Source organism: Solanum tuberosum, unplaced genomic scaffold, assembly GCF_000226075.1.
Source record: "Solanum tuberosum cultivar DM 1-3 516 R44 unplaced genomic scaffold, SolTub_3.0 scf00412, whole genome shotgun sequence".
Taxonomy (NCBI): domain Eukaryota; kingdom Viridiplantae; phylum Streptophyta; class Magnoliopsida; order Solanales; family Solanaceae; genus Solanum; species Solanum tuberosum.
Window position 1 is genome coordinate 104525 of NW_006239336.1, and position 23270 is coordinate 127794.

Consider the following 23270-nt stretch of genomic DNA (forward strand, 5'->3'; position numbering starts at 1 on the left):
TATATTAGGTTCACAAGTTGTCCTAATCATTGAGTTTATACATACTTTGTATTTAATCCCCTAGAGAGTGCCATTGATTTATTTTTTTAATGACTATGGTGTGAAGACAGTGTATGCGCACTTAGACTAATTCAATGGGATATCTGTTATCTTCCATCAATAATATGTATCAAAAAATTTTATCCATCAAAACTAGTACAAATGAGAAGAAATCACCTTCTTCTTTTTTTGTCTCTATTGAATTTGAGCTTGAGCACTCATAATTTCCTTGATCATTAGACCACGCCATTGGGTTCGGTGCTATTGTTATTGAAGATGAATTGTTGACAAATTCAAAATTAAGGAACTCTTGTAGCTTTCATTACAAATAGAATACAAGTAAACATATAACACATACAAATTAGGGGTGTACAAAACCAAATCAAACCGCAAATCGAGTCAAATCGAACAAAAACCGACTAGTGATTTGGTTTGACTTGATTTGGTATTGGGAAAAAAAACCCAACTCTATTTGGGTTGGTATGGTTTTAACTAAAAAAAGCCAGCCCGAGACCAAACCAACCCGACATTATATATGTAATTTTAAAATTTTATTTTATACATAAAAATATTTACATTGATATAATTTTAAAATATTTCTTATACTATTTCATAGTTTTAATCTTTTAATATATTATTTCAAGTTTAAAACTTAGAATTCGGAATGGTCCAATAAAAATTATAGTTCATAGATGTTGATAATTATAATAAAACTTAATCAAAATCAAATTAATACTAATGCAAAAAGAAAATCAATTCAACACTAAGAATGACAATAATATTGAATATTTGTTCTTTAGTTTTACAATGGTTTAGATAATTAAAATACATAATCTAATTTTAATTTTCCTTAAATATTTAGTAATGTAACTAATACTTATTAAACTTATTTTAGCATGATTTAGTACTTTTAAATTATGATCATTTTCATTGTGACTTTGCAATATTTATTTTATATGATGATTTCATTATTATTTTTTATTGAATATTTTAGTGTCATCACTCATCTCATATTTTGTGTTATTTTCTTAAGAAACACCTTAGATAATTGTATCTTAAATTAAAATTCGACACAATGGTTTGGTTTGGTATTTGAAAAACCCGAACCAACCCAAGTTGAAAAATCCAAATTTTATTAGTTTGATTTGGTTTATAAATTTAAATTTTTTACACAAATGGTGCGATTTGATATTTGGAAAATTCGAACCAACCCGGTCATGTACACCCCTAAATACAAACATTGCCAAGAAGATGAATTGTTGATAAATTCTTAATTAAGGAACTCTTGTATCTTTCATTGCAAATAGAATACAAGTACATAAAACACATACAAACATTACCAAGGAGATTGCTTCTACAAAATGTTCATACAAACATTCCCAAGGAGATTGCTTCTACAAAATGTGCAGAAACAATTATTGAAGTTTGAGTAGACTTGAGAAGAGTACAAAACAACAACATATCCATAGTAACTCCACAACTCCTAATATTTTTACTGTGTAGTAATTTTATAACAAAGGGGTGTCAGTCGACAACCCTCAAGTATATGTGGCGCCGCCACTGGAGGGTAAGATGTACGAAGACCTTACCCCTACATATGTGGAGTATAGAGGTTGTTTCCGATTAGACTTGCAAAAATATTACCAGATGAATGCAGTGACCCAGTTGTGGGTGATCTCTAACTTCCAAGGAATAGGTCTTTAATAAGTAACAACTCATGAAAAATTCACATCTTTTTTTTTTCAAAAGACCTGTCAAATGGGAAGTCATTGCAGAAAACAAACAAGTCACAAACAGATGTATTCCCCAATTCTTTGCTGGGGAATGGGAGCTTGGTTCTCTCTTAAGTTGTACAATTTAAATGTCGTGGACATTGTAACGAGCAGCAAATGCTCTAGGACAAAATCTCACCCCCGGAAAACAAAAGACGAGGGTGGAGCCTGAAAGGGGGGGCATCATCCCCCAATTTATACAAAAGGCAAGGTTGTTTGAATGAAACAGTAAATGTGAAGACTGCAAAACTACTGTGTCTTTGGTAACGGAAGCAAGCAGTCATATACCCGTTCCATCCGTGATGTAATCCTGAGTTTATGTGCAGTTTGAAGATCTGGTTTCGCCAAGTCAATGATATCCTGCCTCAAACTGTTCACATGTAAATGTCATATTAGAGTAAAAAAAATTCAGAAAATATATTTTGAAAATCCATGACAGAAAAAGTATGGGTTAAGATAAATGACGAAGAAAAACAAACATTATCCATTCACCAGTCGCCCTTGCATGTCCTTCCACAGCACAGTATAAGCGATCCAGATAATATAATGCCAACCCCAACATGCATTGAGCATCTTTTTCCTGAGGAGTTCGGGGAAAAGACGAAAAAAGTGAATAGGAGAACGAAAACAAGAACAACTCCAAGCTATGGCAGCATTACATGCAAGCACCAAGGTTTTATCTAACAAACTAACTGGAGAGCAAAAGATTTTTGTTGCATTACCGTTAGGGAGAAAGTGAATAGGATTGAGCAAAGGGTTCCAATTTACTAGATGAAAATGGATTGCATGATAGTGGAAGAAATATGAGATTCTCAAACGCGCAAATACTATTGTACAAAAATTTAATAAAGATGCTGGTAAAATTCAAAGGGCCTTACTTGTCCTTGCTCTTTGTAGCTTTCTAATTGCATAATCTTTCTCTCTACTTCCACAATTAGCAGTCGTCGTTGAATTCGGGCAACCCTTCCCCTGCCTTCTGCTTTCTTATCCTGATTATATTCAACATTTAATGGTGTTATATGATTTCGCACAGCATGGCAAGACTCTTAAAATGAGAGACCTCTATTAACCATCAATATTATCATCTATATCGACCAGTAAATGTTACTATTTCCTTTCTTGGTAGTTTCAACTAATACTCACTTCCTCATGTCAATAGCATTAGAAGGGGAAAAGAGAAACGAAGACTACCTAAAATGACCTCTATTATCCATCATATATATCAGCCAGTAAATATGTTAATACTATTTCCTTTCTTCATAGTTTCAACTAATAATCACTTCCTCATGTCAATAGCATTAGAAGGGGAAAAGAGAAACGAAGACTCCTAAAATGACCTCTATTATCCATCATATATATCAGCCAGTAAATATGTTAATACTATTTCCTTTCTTCATAGTTTCAACTAATAATCACTTCCTCATGTCAATAGCATTAGAAGGGGAAAAGAGAAACGAAGACTCCTAAAATGACCTCTATTATCCATCATATATATCAGCCAGTAAATATGTTAATACTATTTCCTTTCTTCATAGTTTCAACTAATAATCACTTCCTCATGTCAATAGCATTAGAAGGGGAAAAGAGAAATGAAGAAAATATCCGCTGAAGTTGTTCTGAGCCACAGTTGAGTCCACTTTTTAGGTTTTAAATGGAATGGAAAGTGCCTAATCCAGAGGATCTAACAATTGTGTACAATTATGAAGAATTCATCATTGTATAATATCATAGAAACTGTTTCTGTGAATTGCATAACAAGCCTCCCTCATCAGAAAGCTCCTACCCCAATCTCTTTCCCAAGGGAACTCTTTCCGATCTTTTTCCCTGATGACATGTAGGTTCCCTTATTGCCTCCCATAATCCAGTACTCTCTCTGGTGAACTCTGAATTTCTGACCAATCTCTCCTTCAATAATCTTAAAACAAACAGGATAAAAAAAGTAGTGGTAGTAGCCGAACCAGCTGATATAGCTCATCAAAAGTAGAGGCTTCAAGAACTGCGTGAATCAGAGAGTGGGGGGGAGGAGAAGAAGGTCCTTATACAAAGTAGCATGCTTAATAAGTGTGGGAATAGAACCCTGTTCCCACTCTCCCCAGAGTTCCTCCTCTTTGTCTCTCAGGTGACAAAAATCCTGATCCCTTTTACAATTATTTTTAAAGGAATATTATATATGACACAAAAATTCAACTTTTTAGTCCTTCAGGCTTCTAACAATTCATTTGTCTTCTTATATGTTTCTAAAGTGATAATGGCTTCAAACTTGTGATGCTGCACCGATCTGCCTTAGGGTATTCCTGATCAGTTTTCTGAATATGAGTATATGACCTCAAGAAAAAGGAGGGGACGCGGAAGATTCAGGAGACTATTAAATATTCAGCATGTTACTGTGAGATCAATTCTTGGATGGAAGTCATAGTTATGTCCTACATACACACAACGAAAACAAGTTACTTTACCTGTTTAAACCAAGCGCGCACCAACATGATCACAATAAGAGAGAGGAAGAAAGCGGGCAAAGCAGCTAAAATAGCAAAATTGATTTCATTGGCCCTAAGAATTTGATCCAGCTCCAGCATAGCCCTGTTTTAAAAATATAAAAAATCAGAGAAGAAAACAATAAACACCTTTTACTCTCAGAAGTTATGACTTCAGGACAAGAATATCAGTTGCTCTCACTCACTCTTCAATGTCAAGCTTCAGCTTCTGAACCTGTAACGCAGAAAAAAAATGTTACATGCCAAAACCAGAAAAAATTGACTGCAAGTCTGCATCAGAGTGGAGTATATTTACCTGGATAAGAAGAGCACGAGAAAGCTCTCCAGAGAAAAGATTTTGAATTGGATGCATCAGTTCCTTCTCATACCTAAAGTGAAAAACTAGCTTACTTAATAACGACAACAACATAGACAGGTAAATCCCACAAGTGGGGTCTGGGGAGGGTGCTTGTTTACACAAACCTTACCCCTACTTCGAAAGGAGCAAACTTACTTAGAAGAGAGACATAAAAGAACACACCTAGTTGTACGGTGGACCAAACTGTTAGTAATGTGAGCAAAAAATTAATCTAATTCAAACATGGTCTGTTAAGCATATATTACAACTATGCAATAGACTTGTATCATTGCTTTGGTTAAACATTCAACAAATACCAGGAAAGCAAACAAAATTATTTGAAGCAAGCTGAAAGTAAAAAGTTAAAGATTCTGTATAACATCAGAAACCCTTGTCAGTTAACTAGAGATGACAAATAGCTGGTCCATCCAGTCATCATACCCAAAAGGTTCAATTCATTCAAGAAAAACATCCTGCAGTGTTTCAACAATGAAAACCTCTTATACCTCCACAATAGAACCTGTAATTGTCTGAGCAGGTAAGCAGTACAGACAAATTCATGGAGCATAAGAAGTACTACCAATACAATAAAATTTCATGGATAATTGTTTCCAGAAGTGGATGAGGACCATTGGATAAACTATATAATATCAAAATTAAGCATGCCTTTTCTTTTTTCTTTTGTTTATAAGGAAAAAATACTTAATGTGCATTTTTTCTTATGCAACAAGAAGTTTATTATCTTTGTCTGATTATCAGTTTCATAGACAAAAATGAGGCAGGAAAAGGGTTCAGCATTCACAGTAGGTCCTTTCCTTGTGAGAAGGAAACAAAGGATGTACATTGCCTTCTTTTGCACTGTCAAGTGACCAAACAGATCTGGGACATGTTTCTTAACCTATTTGGGGAGGTGCAAGTGATGCTAAAATCAGTTAAGGAGCTTATATGGTGCTCCACATCCACACTCCACCATCCTCATTGTCCCATCCATTAACCTTCCGAGTTCTAAAAAATCAAATGCTCCCAGCATCGAAAATTCTCCTTCCTACACAAATATTATGTTACCCTTTCTGATTGTATCTATTCCCTAAATTGTAGTTCCTCATCCCAAAAAAAATAGAAACTAAAGATACATGTGATACAAGCAATGCAAAACCTGTATAGCCAGCACCTCATAGCATCCAAAAAGATCAAAATAAAACATGCAAGTACTTCCTTTTTTTTTTTTTTTTGATTTGCACCGGGTGTCCGAGTCTCTTTGAGCCCCGACTAATCCCGGGGGTGCACAGGCCCTCGGCAAGGAGTTTCCCGCAAGTGCACCACGGTTAATTCAGGTTTTACCCAGTCCGATGGCCCTCAGAAATTGTTTGCACCCAGTGGGTTTCGAACTTGAGACCTTGAAAGGGAGCAAACCCCAAGGCTCAAGTCAATTGCCAGCAGGCCAACCCCTGAGGGTTAACATGCAAGTACTTCCTTAAAACTCTATAAAGTGACAAGGGAGAAAAATGAATCTATTAGTTTACAACCATGATGTGCAATGGAAGCCAAATAGCATCCTCTACAATGAGTACTAACTACTATTATACAATCCCTACATATTAAATAAGCAGCAAACAAAAGCAAAAGGAAGCCATACCTCATCATTACTATTTCAAGCATTTCCTGGTCTGTTGCATTTGGTGGAGCCTTCTCACCCTTCGTCTGCTCAGTGAAAGCTTGCAACATTCTGCAAACCAAAAACACCGTAACAGGTTTATCCCATAGCACTAAATGCATAAAACAACTCACTTTCTGCACTTACGAAAAGAAGATAACAAGCTAAACAGCATGCATAACACTCCATTAAAGAGCGAAAGACAAGAAGCACCCCTAGAGCATCATACTGACCGTGAAGCAGGCTGGTGTCTTTCAACAAGGAACACATAGAATATTCTACAAAAAATGTTAAAGAAAATGCAAATGGAATACACACATCGAGTTTCTTAAGAAAATATATAAAGAGCTTGTCCAAGTTAGAATTTTCTTCTCCCCACAAGATTACTTTTTGTCAATTGCTAAGAATTGTGAGCAGCAAAAGCAATTTTTTTTTAAAAAAAAAAATTGGGGGTGGGGGAAGGGGAAATGGGGTAGGGGATTACAATGTGAGGAATCGAACCCTTACCATTAAGGTGGGAGTTCAGGTAACCAACCAACTAAGCTACTAAGATTCCCCGCAAGAGCAATTCAAACCCAAGGAATAAATGGCTTATAAAGAAGTCTACTACCTTATCAATACCTTTGTAAGAATTAAAGATTGAATTACAAATATTATAAAAGAGACTCATGATGAAACAATTTTTAAAAAAAATCAATTTCAATAAACTAACCTGTGTAGAGAGTCAGCAGTTAATTGCACTTCTTCAGGTTCCATTGCACCCTTCTGCCTCTTCCGAAATGTGTAGAAAAGATCGTCCCTTATAGAGATGAGCTGGTGAAAAGAAGACATACAACCAAACATTTACCGATGGCAATCAGGGTAGTTTAGCACCAAAACCTTAACTAAACCTGATGAGCCAACTCATATGACTCATATTAGCCAAAACACAGAAAACAGATTAAAAGATTGGTCATTTGAAAGTCCATCATGAATGGAAGGATCATTAGATAATGCAAAATCTCATATATATCTAAAAAGATAAATGAGAACTGAAATGCAAGATGGAAACATATCAGTCGAAGTGTCGAACACCAGTGTCCAGTGACGAAAGAAGTATTTCTTAGCAAGCATGATGAGACAAACAAAAAGAAAAGAAAAGGTGTATATTCTCCAAGTGAAATATTCATGTGCAATATTAAGAATCTACATGATGGAAAAAGAAGATCTCTTGACCTAACATCAACAAGAAAGAAATCAATATAGTCCTAAAATTTACAGACTATTACGGAATGAAAAATCAAATCAAGGTTTTATGCTCTCATTAAAATTTGAAGAAGTCATATACATAAGCAATTAAGAAATATGTACTCCAATTCTATTTATGCGCATTATAGATGTAGAGGACTTTAGAGCCCAATAAATTTGGCATGGAGGCATAGTTGTAATGACATAAGCACTCTAGAAAAGATTCCTATTGGAGAATCCATCTGAAAAGAGTTCTTCAAAGAGAAGTTGCAATATACATATTTTTATGGTAATGCAAAAGAAAATGTTCTAATTACAAAGGTGAGAGTTGATCTTGCCACATCATTCTTATTGTACAAGTTGTATAGTATAACATACATCAGAGCCTTCAACCAAAGAGGAAATCCTGTTGAAGGATGCAGTCAGAGCAAATACAAATTGAAAAGCCAATTTGAACTCAAAATGTTGATAAACGATATGCATTATCTTTTTCTTTTTTCAGATCAGTTAGATACTAGAAGATAGTCATAACAATTAAATCCTGCAAAGTCATATTATTAATATCCCAAGTATTTGTGCAAATAAATATTTTCATAGTTTGGTTGGCATCAGTAGAAATGTGTGACCATCTCATTTAAAAGCTTAAACTATTAGAGAATGACACTTTAAATATTTATTTCAGGTTTCAAAACTCCCCCTCAAATCCGGGCCTGATCTTTTTCTTGGATCAAGCACGTGGCATATTTTTATTGATGGGTGGCAATAAGACTTGAACCGAGGATCTCTGCCTATTCTAATACCAAGTAGAAATCTAGCACATCTAAAAGCTTAAGTCGTTAAAAAGAGAACACTTCTAATGTTCATTTAAGGTGTTTAACATCATAAATTCCAACTCTCATCTTATTCATGGATGGTTTCAAAAATACAAGGAAAGTCCACTTGAATACACATGATAAAAACGGGCAACCAACCTGGGGAGATTCATATAACTCTTCACTGGCTTTATAAATTCCCAGTCTAGCATCATGAGAATACTATAAGCTTTTACACAAAAAACTCAAATCCTGACCATCCCCCTATCCATACAGTTCCAATATTTTCGGTACCATTTCTCAAAAAAGAAAAAAAAAACCTCAAATCCTGACTCCACGTATGAGTTATGACACAACCCCATGGTGATATTGGATCTGCATATCAGTCGACTATTAAAATGCTAATGCTTCATCTTTTCTTTTGATAAGAGTTAAAAAAAATGCAAATGCTTTGTCATTCCAATATCTTGAAACGCATTTCCACTACAATTGTAACTCCATAGAATTCCTCAGCATCTTCCACAATCTCAAGGATGAAATTCTAACCCTCATAATTAATTTGCAGTAACAAAACAATTGGAAACTATTTATGGAGGACTGCACACGTGGATCATGAGAATATAGAAAATCTCCTGAGGACATTTGAGTATTGACAGAATTAATCATGATAAGCAAAGAGTGTTGACAGAATTAACCATGACAGGCAAAGAGCGTTGACAGAATTAACCATGATAAGCAAAGTCAAGTAGGAACTCAGGAAATAGTATTCAACTTCAATTATTACAAATAGGATCTGAATGCAAATATAATAATTAGGGGCAGCTTACCGGTTGCTCTACATGGTCATTCCAGAAACTAACTGTTGACTCCTTTGCCTCACGGATCCAATTGTCGATGTCAGAGCTTCCTACTAAACTGCTATGGCGAAGTAACCATAATGAACAGATAGAGATGCCCACAATCCCACAAGTATAGGGTATCCAGTATCGAGTAACTCTTCTGGGCTTCCGGTGAATTGTAACCTTCAAAAATTAATGGCAAACAAACTAATCCTCAAAAGATGAGTCAAATTTACAAAAATATTCTGGTAACATACATTGCACTTTGTGTTGTATTCCTCAACATGCACACTCATGTACTTCAGCTATACAGATCTCAGTTGACAACTAATGTCATGGCCTGACAGTTACTATATAGTATATACAGCTGTAACACCTCGGAAGTTCCTAAGATCATAACAGGCTTTGGAATCAGAAATGACAGATATTAGCACCAGAAAGGGGTTTGTACGGACGCTTTCACGGACCGTGAAAGGGACCACGGGCCATGAAGGGATCCGTGGAAGCGAACTCAGAAGTTGGAAAGTTGAGGCGAGTTTCACGGAAGGGTCCACGGATCGTGAAAGCTTACACAGACCGTGTACCGGTCCGTGAACCCGACCCCCGAGGACTCAGGAAGCCTGGTCCTTCACGGACACCTGTACAGTCTGTGGAAGGTTACACGGACCGTGGATAGGTCCGTAGAAGTTGACTTTCAGAACCCAATTTCCCCTCCTGTTCACGAGCATCTTCACGGACCGTGGGGGCCTCCGTGAAAGGTGTTCCAGCAGTTTTAAGTCATGGCTACTTTAGTGCTTTCCTACTCTATTAATCACTTTACTATGTAATTTTGGCCTATAACCTATCTTTTAGGAGAAGGTTGAATGATTGGGAAATAGACAAATTAGCAGATTTTTACAAGTCTTTGGAGCAGGCAAATAACCTTGACACAAAGGAGGACAGTTTACAATGGTTGAGGGCCAACAATGGGAAGTTCACAATAAAATCAGCTTATACACATTTTGACAGGCAAGCTGAAATGTTGTTACCATGGCCTTGGAAGATGATATGGAAAATTAATGTACCTCACAAGGTGGCTTGTTTCACCTAGTTGGTAGCTAGGGAAGCAGTACTAACTCAGGACAATCTAATGAAAAGGGGAAGACAGTTATGCTCCAGGTGTTTTTTTGTGAAATAGAAACAGAGACAACAAACCATCTCTTCCTCCATTGCAGAGTGACAGAGAAATTGAGGCAGGTCTATTTGAATTTGAGGGGAATCAGCTGGTCCATGCCAAGACACACCTCAGATTTTCTAGCATGCTGGAATAGAGAAGGGAATACATCAGGTCACAAGGAGAGATGGAAGATTGTCCCTGCTTGCATCTGGTGGACAATTTGGAAGGAAAGGAACCAGAGATGCTTCGAAAACAAGAGCATCCCTTTCCAGAGTTTGACGTTGAACTGTCTTATAACCCTTTATTTTTGGTGTAATCATGTCCTCCCCAAAGAGGTGGAGGCTATTACTCACTTTTTAGATAGTTTATGAGGGGTATAAATGATAGATCTTTGGTTTTGCTTACTGTATACTCCTGATGTAATTACTACTGAAATACACCATTGATGTATTGTTGTCTATAAAATGTTAACTTTCTCAAAATTCAAGGTTTTCAACGAGATTTTCATAAACCCATGATATGCAAGTATTTTCATGATCATAATTATGCTATTTTCACATGCAAGCTTCATGTTATCAGATTTTTATGAATAAGGATGCTTTCAGATAAAGTGTCATTCAGTCTATATGATTATCATGATTTAGTCATTTAGATGCTTTCAGAGAAAGTATCTCTCGGATTATGTTATGTTATCATGATTTAAGGAGTTACTCAAGTTATCCGATTTTCATGAATGATTCAGTATTATTAGATTATTACTGTTTCTATGTTTTTTGTAGGTAGTTTACTTAGCACCGAGTTGACCTAAGGATGAAGACTTACCCGTTAGTAGAGGCATGAGGCTTTTAGTAGCAATCTCTTTGTCCCAGAACTACATGGCCCCGTAGGTCTCTGTCTCAGATAGACATTAGCTAGTGGATCCCCCTTAGCTCAAATTGCATGGTCCTTACCTTGACAAGTAGGACACTCTCCCCGTAGGTCTCTGTCTCAGATAGACATTAGCTAGTGGATCCCCCTTAGCTCAAATTGCATGGTCCTTACCTTGACAAGTAGGACACTCTTTTCAGTGTGGGAGCAATACACTGTACTCCTTGTTGTAGCTCACATAGTTTATGTCGGTTAACTGTATCTTCCACATTATGATATAATTATTTGATATTGCATGACCTTGTACTATGTTTTCAGATTCAGATTATCAGTTTTCATGTTATGTTTACTTGGTCATTGCGCTAGCATGTTTTACCGACTTATCATGTTATCATGTCATGTTTATGCACTTTCCCCATTCGCAGTACACTTCGAGTACTGACCGCATACTTTTCTGCCTATATTGTTTCATAATATAGGTTCTGACGCATCTCATCATGCTCGCGGTTAGTACAGGATCCCTTCAGCTTGCACTGTTTTGGTGAGTCCTTATGGATCGGGGATATACCTTCTTATGCTCAAATTCAATGTTATCTTTCAGTTTCAGATTATTCGAGTGAGCTAGAAACTTGTCCTAGTAACTCACTTATGTTTAGAGGCTTTCCAGACATTAGTTTTCCACGTATGATTGTCTTGTATCAGATTCTCTCTTATGATATGTTAGACTTGACTCCGCTTATCAATTTACACTGTTTATGTATGCTATCTTAGTGTCATGCTATGTCATGTGGTTAGCCTACGGTCACTTGTGGCTCTAGTAACTCGTGGCTCTAGTCACCGTGTCATGTCTAGGGGTAGACTTGGGTGACAACAGCATCCCGTTTCACTTTAGTAATTCAGTGGTGAGTTGATAGTCTGATAACGATGAAACCAAATCCATTGCTAAAGATAAAAAGATGACCACAGCAGGAAGAAAGAAAAGGTAAAGCTATCGCATTACAAGTCGGTAGGGAACTCTTACAATGGCAGCTAGATAGGTGTTCAATCTGTCCACATTTTGGTAGATCAAATTGATAGCATCTCTAGTTTCACAATCAGTCCATTGAGACCCTTCTTGATTAACTTCTGGAAGTTTCTCAAATATCAATGGAAAAGAATAGCTTTCATCAACAGAAGAGCTTTGCTGCAGAATAAATTAATGGACAATGTCAAAAAACAAAATTGACAAACATGTAGCTAGCAAAACAGCCGGTTTCAAACATTTTAGGTGGGGAACTTCTATGTTACACAAAAAAATTCTTCACCTGGCGCACTGCATGAAAATGTCCAATTGATGCCTCCAATTTCAGAAATAGATCATTCATATCAACCAATAATGATGATAATGACTTCTCAGGATCCTTGACCAATTCCTCACCAACCTTATCAACCTTCATGTAGATCTATATATATGCAGGAAAGACATGAATTGAACGTTTATTCCTCACCAGCTTTGTCAGAATGAAAAATATGGTCCATAAAAGTAGTGTTATCAAAAGCGAAAACGAAGATGCATACCAAGTGTTTGTTGGAGCTTTAAGCGCAACAAAAAATCATATTTTAGTAAAGAAGACACAGATAGATAAAAATGCATATGTAGTGCAAGAAAAAATAACTGTCGACATGAATAATAAAAATAATAATACAACAACATATCCAGTCAGTCCCACAAATGGGGCCTGGGAAGGTGGGGTGTACGTAGACCTTACCCCTACTTTCATGGGGTAGAGAGGTTATTTCCTATAGACCCTTTCGGCTCAAGAAAATCGTTTTAGGGTACTGCTAGAACACCAAAAATACAAATTCTTAATACACTTGCTCTTGTCTAGAAATCTGCAACCTCGTTCCCTCTAAACATGCCTTGTTCCTTTCCAGCCATATAGTCCACAGAATGCAAATAGTAATAGTCCTCCATATGTGCTTCAAGTTTCTTTTAATTCTTTGAGACTGCCATATTTCCAAAAGATTATTTATCTTTTATGGTACAACCAAAGAAACAGCGATTATGTTGAAGGAAAGTTCCTAGCATTGTCTTGCGAAGCTACATTGCTGCAATGTAAGAAAAGATGCTCATTGTGTCTTGTTCTTTGTCACAAAGGAAACATCTGTTGCACAAAGATAAACCTCTCCTTTGTAGATTGTTCTGAGTTAAACAAGCATGCCTAGCTGCTAACCAACCAAAATAGGCTACTTTCACAGATGCCTTGGTTTTCCACAACATTTTCCAAGGCCAATTTGGAATCCTCTGACTGTTCTGTTGTTATAGCATTTCCTAGCAATTGTTAACTGAAATATCGATATCCCTGTGGTTGAACCAAACTAATCTGTCTACTGATTTGATCTATTGAACATAAACTACCCAACTCCTAGTCATTTGAGCTTCTTTTGAAAATAAACTGCCAACCTAAGCTTGAATTCAAATATGAAATATATCCATCTTTGTTTCACAGCACAGTTAAATTCTTAAAACTCTCCTCTCCATTCCAAGTTTCAAGCCATTATTTAATTTTTGCACCACTACCAACCTCCAGCCTTGTATACTGAAGAAATTCATCCCACCATCTTATTTTCTTCCCGATTGCCCCAGAAGTAAATCTAGTATTTCTAAAAGACTAAAACATGGGTGCACCACTAAAAAAGGAGGAGAAAAAAGTATTAAGTGGGAATTGATCCCTGTTCCTTTAGGGTAAATAACTCAGCTTTCATAACAGAAACGGAAGCAGTCACAATCAAAAGAAAGCTTGGACTGAATGGCCAAATGCACCATTTAGTCTTTTTGAAGCATGGATGCCAGACTGCCAGCACATAATTTTTTATCAATTCTAGATAATATGTACATAAATACCTAGTTTGGCGGAGAGACCATAGGTTGACGTGCACTATAAATTAGCCTATAAATCTGCACAAAGATTCCCCCCACCATTTTCTAATGGTGTTGGGTTTTGTTAACATCCCTCCTTTTCACCATAAATAACATCTAACATTCTTTGCCAAATTTCCTCACTCCCCCTGTTGTCTCTCCATAACCATTTAAAAAGCAAACTTCTATTATGCAACTTCAAATTTCTCACTCCCAATCCCCCGTCTTCTTACCTCCCATCCCATAGAAAATGTCTTCTAATGGAGTCCAATTTTATTTCTACTGCTGCAGGCATACAAAAAACAAGGACATAGTATCTGTTGGAATACCATCCAAGCAACTATTGATTAAAGTAAGTCTAACCCCAAAAGACAAGTATTTTGTTTTCCATGGGGTTAGTTTGTTGTTGCACCTATCAATAATGTTTTGCCAAATGCTTTGTCCTTTCTCTTCACCCCTAATGGGAGAAGCCCCAAATAAACAGTGGGGAACTTTTCAACTTTGCCGCCCAAAATATCTGGCAGCTCTTTTACACAATCATCAGCATTAATACTGAAAATGTTACTTTTGGCCAGATTAATTCTCAATCCAGAAACTGCCTCAAAACATAGCAAAACCCCTCTCACATACAGTATTAGAACTGTATCAGCCTCAGAAAATAGATGGGAATCATCTGCATAAAGGATATTGTTAAGCATCATACTATCCTGATCATTTCTACCAATTTTTGGACCCCTTAACCAACCTAGAGTTCATGCTTTCTTCAACATCGTACTGCCCGAATATCCATAACCAAGACAAATAAATAAGGTGGCAGAGGGTTCCCCTGCCTAAGTCCTCTCTGAGAACTGAATTTTTTTTTGAGGGTCACCGTTAATTAAAATGGAGAATTTTACTGTTGAAATACAGAATTTGATCCATCCTGTCCATAACTAAAGTTCATCAGTCTCAATAAATTCAACAGGCATTGACAATTGACATGGATGTATGCCTTCTCTAAATCAAGCGTACATGCCACCCCTTTTTTCTTCCTTCTCAAAAGTTTATCAAGGCTCTCATTTATTGCGTGTTTTACTAGCTATATATTATTTATTGTTGACATACCTAAAGACAGAGCCCATGGGCACTGAGATGTGTGTCCTAGCACTTTGGTGCTGCACTTAAGTGTCATCAAAGTTAAGTGAAGTGCCCAAGCTATGGTGCACACAGCATTAGGGCTTTAACTTGCAAAAGATTGATTCTTTCCAATCACATATCGCAGGGGGGGGAGGGGGGAATGGTGTTTCGAAGCGAGACATCTTTTATAGGGACAGTTGAGAATGTAAAGATATAAACTGATATAAGGAGGATATGAGAAATTGATGGAAGTTATCTCAATAGGAATATTGTCACTATTTAAAGAAAAAACAAAGCAAAGCAATTTGGTATGAACAATGGGATATGAACTGATAAAGAATAGCACTGTCAAATGTCTTGTTAACCAAATAGGAGAATCAAAATTGAAGGATACTCTTGGATGATTACAGTATCCAACTGGAGCCTAAACTTGAAATGCTTCAATTCCTATCCTCTGGTTAGAAGCCCAACAACTAATAAGGTATCTAAACAACTCTTCAACTTCTCATTTTCCCTTACACACAATCAAATAAATGTACAGGAACCAGTACGGAATGAGAAAATCAGCAAAGGAACATTATTACAGCATCAAAGAAAAGAACTAATGAAATAAACTACCAAATAACGTTACATGATTAATTTTCACGTGTACTAAGGCAAAAGCAACTAACCTGTGCCAAAAATGTAGCCAAATGATATCTTAAGCTACTCAAGAAATTTATCCTCTCAGATATATATGAAGATGCCAAACAATATGTATGTTGCATCCCACAACCTTCACCAACACAATCGCTTAACAATTGAGTTGTGCCATTGAAAAAAGCATATGGTCCTCTCTCACATATCATGAAGTATGCTCTTTTAGCATTTGATCCCTGAAACCACACATACATAACAAATTTAACTTGAACTGTGCCTTAAAAAAGATAGTATGAAAATAAAAAAAGAGCAATCCGGAGCGCTAAAGCTCCGGCTATGCGCGGGGTCAGGGGAAGGGCCGGACCACAAAGGTCTATCGTTTGCAGTCTTATCCTACATTTCGACAAGAGACTGTTTCCACAGCTTGACCCCATGACCACCTGGTCACATGGAGGCAACTTTACCAGTTAAAAGAGATTGCATGTATTGTTTCAAATTAACAAAATAGCTAACCTGTGCTTTAGATTGCCAATATTCTAAGTTCTTCTGGATGTAATGCATATTTAGAAAGATGCACTCCATAATGTCCTCCAAAACACCAACAGTTCTAGATGCCTCACAAACAACCCTGCATCTCAGTTAGCTTAGAAACCTTACTTATGAACAAAATGTTCTCTGAGATATCCTTCACTTCTAAAGATAAAAAAAAAACAAAAAAACAACCCGATGCACTAAAGCTCCCGCTATGCACGGGTCCGGGGAAGGGGCGGAGTTTATTGTGCACAGTCTAAAGCTGCATTTCTGCAGGAGGCTGTTTCACTATAGTCATATAAAAAGTTAACTAAAGAGATTTCAGAGACTTACGTAGAAGATTCAGCGGAGGAAGGGAAAGGAAGGGGGAGAGAGGTAATTCTACGACGTCGTTTACTGGTGCCTGAGCTGCCACGGTAGAAATTGGAAATCCTGCTGAGGAAATTCGAGTAGGAAGCCGCCGGAAAGTAACTGGAAATTCGATTCGAAAGGTATTCAGTGTATACGGAGATAGTAGGTTTTAGGCCCTTGCCGGCGTTTTCCGGCGGAGAATCCATCGGTGAGTTTAGTGAGTTGACAAACGCCGGTGATCGGAAAATATGCACGTACTATTTTTACAAAAGAAAAAGGTAATTTGATTCTTTTCAATTAGTTTTCTCTTTACTGAAAAAATAATAGTAATAAAAAAGGAAGTTTCTCTTTTATTTACATTAGGAAAAATATCTGAAATTCAAAATAATTTAATATGCTTCTCTTTATTTGAGAAAAGAAAATGGATATAAAAGATAATGTAATTCCTTTTCAACAAGTATATATTTTAAGTATTCACGATTAGTTATTTCAGAATTGTTACTTTATTTTCAGTATGTGATAAAAATAATGTTACAATATTTAATAATTAATTCTAAAATAAGTTATTTAGCGATTTTATCTCAATCAAACATGAAAGAAACTTATTCTAAAATCAATCTCAGAACTAGTTTATCTCTTATCCTTATTCTTTAGTATCAAACGAACCCTTAATTCATAATTGACATTCATTATTAACTTTAGTCATTTTTCAATACATTATTTATAGGTTCTAACACCTTCTTTGGACGATTGTTACACACTGTATTGTTAGTTTATAACTTTATATATAATATATTGTTGAAATCATCATTATTACTTAATGTAATTACGTTGTTACATTACTCTTCTACAGTGGGCTACTTATCTCTATTTATTTTTTTATGTTTATCATTCAAACTATTGATTTATAATATTATCTAATACTAAAGAATAATAAAATATAGTATTTAAACATTATATTCATTAAAAAACAATACAATACAATAAAAATATATCATGAAACCATTCAAAATAATTATTCAAATAGAGGGTGTACCAATTCCCCCTTTGTACTACCAAAAAAATACTAATATTTATCCAATCCGAGTTTGCTATTCCAATCATTACCAAACTAATACCTATTCCCCTTAGTACTTCAAGTGTTTATGTCGCGTATAATATTAATTTCATAGTGAATCAATTCCAACGAGAGCCCTCAAATTAGTACTATTGTAATCGACTATATAGCTTCTTCAATAAACACTAATTTTTCAATCAAATTTTAAATAATTTTCTAGTATGATCTTCCTACGTTTTACATATGAAGTCTCGTTCGAAACGTAAGAAAAAAAGTGTTATCAAAGATATTAAACCCTTATAATATCTTGTACACATTTCGAGGATTTATTAAAATAAAATTATTATGCAATAGAGTGCGCCGCGCTAAAAAGTAAAATTGTATGGGCAAGTAGAGAGTATTATTCAGTGCAATCTTAAATCAAACGCGCTCCATTAATACAAAAATTGATCCACGAGTTTATATTTTGTTAAAACAACCCCACATTTATATCTATTAACCATTTATTTCATATGTAAATAAAATTTATCATCACATCATTACTTTTTAAAATTTATTATTCTCACCAACGTATAGTCACTTTAACTCACACCAACCGATTGTTAAAGTGATGAAATATTTATAGTCTATGAGCATGAAAATATAGTTGTGGATGATATTGACAACAAATGGCTCAAAGTAACAATGTTGGTTCGTCTTCTCGGTCACATGATTGAGAAATGCAAGTTAAACGTGAGGAAATTTTCCGTACTATGTAGGAGGATTATATTAAAGGCTAGTACACTACAATTTATGTTCTAATTTTTTTAATTAAATTAAAGTTAAATGAAACAATTACTTTAGTGGAGAACAAATAGCTTTGTAATAATTTATTAAGCGATTTTATAAATTTTTATTTATTTGATAAGATTGAATAAATAATTGGGGCTATTTTAATAGTTTTACAACTTATGAGATTTTTATGTTTATGAGAAAATATACAACACAAAAATTTCATATCGCATGTCCAAACAAAACTTCAATTTTATCTCATGATTCCATATCATGATATCATATCATGATACCATATCGCATGGCCAAACGGGCTCTTAGTGTAATTATGTTGTTACCCTTCTACAGTCGGCTACTTATCTCTATTTTATTTTTTATGTTTATCATTCAAATTATTGATATATAATATTATCAACTGAAGAATAATAAAATATATTCAAACATTATATTCATTAAAAAACAATACAATACAATAAAAATATATTATGAAACCAGTCAAATTAATTATTCAAATAGAGGGTGTGCCAATTCTCCCTAGGTTCTTCAAAAAAAAATGATATTGTTATCCAATTCGAGTTTGCTACTCCAATCATTACCAAATTAACACATCATCCCCTTAGTACTTCAAGTGTTTATGTCGCGTATAATGTTAATTTCATAATGAATCAACTCCAACGAGAGCCTTTCAAACTAGTACTATTAGTAATCGACTCTATAGCTTCTTCAATAAACGCTGGTTTTTCGATCAAGTTTTGAATGACTTTCTAGTCAGATCGTTCCTGCGTTTCGGATATGAAGTCTCCTTCGAAGCTTTAGACAAAGGTGCTATTGAGATATTGGGCCCTTATGGTATCTCGTACACATTCCGACGACTGGCCGAGCGAATAAGTCAACTTCAAAGTGGATTTGTTGTGCGAACTGATTTTTCGATCAAGTTTTGAATGACTTTCTAGTCAAATCATTCTTGCATTTCGAATATGAAGTCTCATACGAAACTTTAGAAAAATGTGTTACTAAGATATTAAACCCCTATGATATCTTGTACATATTCCGACGGTTGGTTAAAATAAGTTTATTGTGCATAGAGTGCGTTATGACCCGTGACCGCCTAAGGGCGAAAAAGTAAAATTGTATGGGCTAGTAGAGAGTATTATTCAGTGCAAAGCTTTAATCAAACGCGCTCCATTAAATTCGTTGATTGTGACTGACTATTCTTCTTCTTCTTCTTCTTCTTATATCTCTCAAACCCCATTTACAGAGACTCAAAAATGGCGACATTAGGAGGAATTCGTGAAGCTGGAGGATCCGAAAATAGCGTTGAGATCAACGATCTTGCTCGTTTTGCTGTTGATGAACACAATAAGAAACAGGTTCCTTTTTTTTCCCCCTTTTCTCCCTTTGTTTGTGGATGAATTTGATTGTTTTTGTTATTCTGATTTCTACGTGGGTTTTGAAATGGGATTTTTTTGCTATTATCTCAGTTTCAAATTAGGTGAACTCAATTTACTACTAAGGGGAAACATCCGTCACTATTTTTCAAGAATGTTTCGTTCCTATTTTTGATAATTATTTAATTTCAACTTTCTGCGCGAACATGTTTAATATCACAAGATTCAATTTTTGATGTAGTGTGTTAAATATCGTGCCGAATCAAAACGAGACAAATAAATTGAAACACAGAGAGTGATATGATTTGAAAATAATGGAAACCCTTAAGGCTCATTTGGTTGGAGGGATTAGGCGAGTTATCTCGGGTTTAGAATTTGGGATTAAATTTAACCTCATGTTTGGTTGAAAGTATTAGCTAAAACCAGTATTAAAATCAGGACTATATGGGATAAGTTATCCAGGTTTTAGTTCTAGACTCTAGTTATAATCCCGGGATGGGATAAGAAAGGATATCCGATGTGATTATTTTATTCCACCGTCCATATGGAGTATTAAACTCATTATTTTAGTACAAATGGTGAGATAAAATAATCCCGTGACTAGCTAATGCCTTAAACCAAATATGGGATATAGTTAATCCAATATTTTGTTATGAAATTATTTTACTTATCTCATGTACCAAACGACCCCTAAGAGCTGAGATTAAAAGAGTTACTTACTTGTACAATTCAAGGATAAAATCACTTGATTCCTAATTATGTGCACTGTCTGTTTTTGGGAGCTAATTTGCCTCAACAAGTAATAAATTTAGTTTTATCATTTTCAAATGTAACAATTTTATATGCTGAATAACATCATTTTTAGTAGTAATGGTTTTAAAACTTTACTCGCCTTCGGAAACAGCCTCTCTACCTCCACCAGGTAAGGATAAGGTTTGCATACTCTCTACCCTCTCTAGACCCTCACTTGTGGGATTTTCAATGGGTATGTTGTTGTTGTGGTTTTAAACTTTTAATCATATCTATAAAAAAGGGGAAAAAGTGTCTGATGATTTAAACCTTTGAGCTAAGAATATTTCAATCAGAGTCTTATTTTTTTGAATCTTGAATGTTGAATTGTTTCTGGTATGGGACAAAGAGAGTGGTTTATAAGTTGATAAACTAATTGAGATAAGCTTGTGCAACTGTTCCAACTTCTATCTTATTTAAGTTTACGCTCTCGAAACAATTTTCATTAGCATGTGGTAGGTGTGATAGTGCTCTTCCGAGAGAGATGAAGAGCTGCATTGATCGAAACTGAAATAACGAAATAAGTATCTTAGTCTTTACCGACTTCGAGGCAAAGATTCATGTTTTTACCAACTTTCCAAGTCTGTCTGTATGTGATTAAGCATGTACAGTGGACAACCTTCTTGTTCTTTGCACTCCGTTATGACTGAGGAAATTGCTTCAGCACTCTTGTCTCACTGTTCTTGCTTTTTGAACAATATTGTGTATATCAGAATGCTCTTTTGGAGTTTGGAAAGGTTGTGAATGTGAAGGAACAAGTGGTTGCTGGAACCATGTACTACATAACACTGGAGGCGACTGAAGGTGGTAAGAAGAAAGCATATGAAGCCAAGGTCTGGGTGAAGCAATGGCAGAACTTCAAGCAAGTTGAAGACTTCAAGCTTATTGGGGATGCTGCTAGTGCTTAACAAGCGCTGAATGATGTATGACTCTTATGTCTATGAAAATAAAGCTAACATATTTTAGCATGTTCGTATTTGAATATCATAAAGTAAGTTCATAACTCTATCGTGGATCTAAATTACGGGTAACTATAGCTTTATAATGTTCCTTTTTCGTTCTATGCTCTATCTTCTATATGATGTTTTGCTTTTCTGTTGCTAATATATCTGAGAAACACAAGCAATTGCCATTTTTTTTGTGGAGTTAGCGTAGGTGACTGGTTAATGGCTAGCATAAACATAGTTATAATGAATCCTCATATTAATGAATGCAGTCGAGTCCCAGCTAAATGTACTTCCATAAGTTGGTACATTTTGTGACAGACGCGGATTGAGGATTTCGTTTCTTAATGTCCTTTCATAGGTTGAGCTAGATGGATCTAAAGTTTGTAGATTTACTTCTGTTCTTCTTCTCCTCACATTGCAGGCTTTCAACATTCAGTACAGCAAACAGCAAACTGCAGAATGCTAAAAACTCATTTGTAGCAGTTGATTCTGTCACAGTAGCACTCAGTTTTTTTCTGGCTATATGAAATGTTTAGTCTTCCACCTTCTCGCTAAGTTGCGCAGACTCTTCACTTTCGATGTCGCACCCGTGTCGGATTCCCCAAAGGTACACTACTTCTAGAGAATCTGACACGTATTCATTGACACTTTTGAAGAGTCCGAGCAACATAGCCTTCTCGTCGTCCATGAGTGTGATAATTAGGGTGGGGGAATGATTACATATATAACTAGTACTCCTGTAGTGATTTTAGTAGCATATTGTTATATAATACTCATCTGAGTCAACTGAGTCTGGCACACTTTCCTTTTTAGTCTGTCCTAAAAAGAATGTCACCTTACTATAATTAAAAACATATTTGACTTTCAGATTCCCCTTTTACCTTTAATGAAATGATTAACAACCACACAAATATTCAAGGATTGTTTTAGATCACAGGTTTCAAAAGTCTTCCTTTTTTCTTACACATTGTTTGGATGGTTGTTACCCGTTATACTGTATTGTATTGTTAGTTTAAATATAGAGAAAATGGTCAAAAGCCCCCCTAACCTATAGCCGGATTCCCAACTACACACTCATACTTTACGGGGGTCCTATTACCCCCCTGAACATTTTTTTTTACTAATTTTCTCACCCTTATTTGCTGACGTGTCCACATAAACCAGATATAATTAAATGTTTGTTTACACGCGCTGCCACATAATGACTGGACCCCAGAACCCACGAATTTCCTTTAATCTTTTCATTTTCCTCCTTTCTCTAAACCCTAACCTTTTTTCGATCTGACCAAATTCACCCCCATTCTCTTCGATCTGAGATTTCGTTCCAATTGAAGTTTGCTGGGAAGGTTGGGGAAGGTTCGTTTAGCTTTTTTCGTTTGTTGGGTCGAAGTTTTCTCTAAGTAAAGGTTAGTTCTTTTAGTTCTTTACTAGCGATTTTGAACGATATTGATTATTGTGTTTGATTAGGGTTATGAAATTGACAAAAAAATGAAGAGCAATAACTGGGTTTTGGTATAATAGCATTCCATTGAAGAAAAATTTTGAACCATAACTATGAAATCAGAGAAATTACAAGTCCTAAAG

The 23270-nt window shown here is 35.6% G+C and overlaps 2 protein-coding genes across 2 annotated transcripts; one reads left to right on the forward strand and one right to left on the reverse strand.

Moving 5' to 3' along the window:
- Positions 1-1754: 1754 nt before the first annotated feature.
- On the reverse strand, positions 1755-17036 carry LOC102600764 (uncharacterized). The gene is made up of 14 exons (XM_006362670.2): positions 16717-17036; positions 16366-16480; positions 15885-16088; positions 12503-12640; positions 12220-12381; positions 9164-9358; positions 7010-7110; positions 6280-6369; positions 4602-4674; positions 4492-4520; positions 4268-4391; positions 2690-2800; positions 2291-2391; positions 1755-2181 (listed from the first exon to the last, which is right to left on the reverse strand). The coding sequence occupies exons 1-14, from the start codon at positions 16938-16940 to the stop codon at positions 2061-2063; spliced, it is 1788 nt and encodes a 595-aa protein (XP_006362732.1). The 5' UTR covers positions 16941-17036; the 3' UTR covers positions 1755-2060.
- Positions 17037-19752: 2716 nt separating this feature from the next.
- LOC102601109 (cysteine proteinase inhibitor A-like) lies at positions 19753-21843 on the forward strand. Its single transcript, XM_006362671.2, has 2 exons — positions 19753-19932; positions 21453-21843. The coding sequence occupies exons 1-2, from the start codon at positions 19831-19833 to the stop codon at positions 21645-21647; spliced, it is 297 nt and encodes a 98-aa protein (XP_006362733.1). The 5' UTR covers positions 19753-19830; the 3' UTR covers positions 21648-21843.
- The last annotated feature ends 1427 nt before the right edge of the window (positions 21844-23270 follow it).

Excerpts from the sequence above, each read along its gene's own strand:
- LOC102600764 (XM_006362670.2), bottom strand. The coding sequence starts at position 16,940 with ATGGATTCTCCGCCGGAAAACGCCGGCAAGGGCCTAAAACCTACTATC. Across the intron at positions 7,111-9,163 it reads ATGACCATGTAGAGCAACCG|CTCATCTCTATAAGGGACGA; the intron begins GTAAGCTGCCCC and ends TCTTTTCACCAG. Across the intron at positions 2,392-2,689 it reads GCTACAAAGAGCAAGGACAA|GAAAAAGATGCTCAATGCAT; the intron begins GTAAGGCCCTTT and ends CGAACTCCTCAG.
- LOC102601109 (XM_006362671.2), top strand. The coding sequence starts at position 19,831 with ATGGCGACATTAGGAGGAATTCGTGAAGCTGGAGGATCCGAAAATAGC. Across the intron at positions 19,933-21,452 it reads ATGAACACAATAAGAAACAG|AATGCTCTTTTGGAGTTTGG; the intron begins GTTCCTTTTTTT and ends TGTGTATATCAG.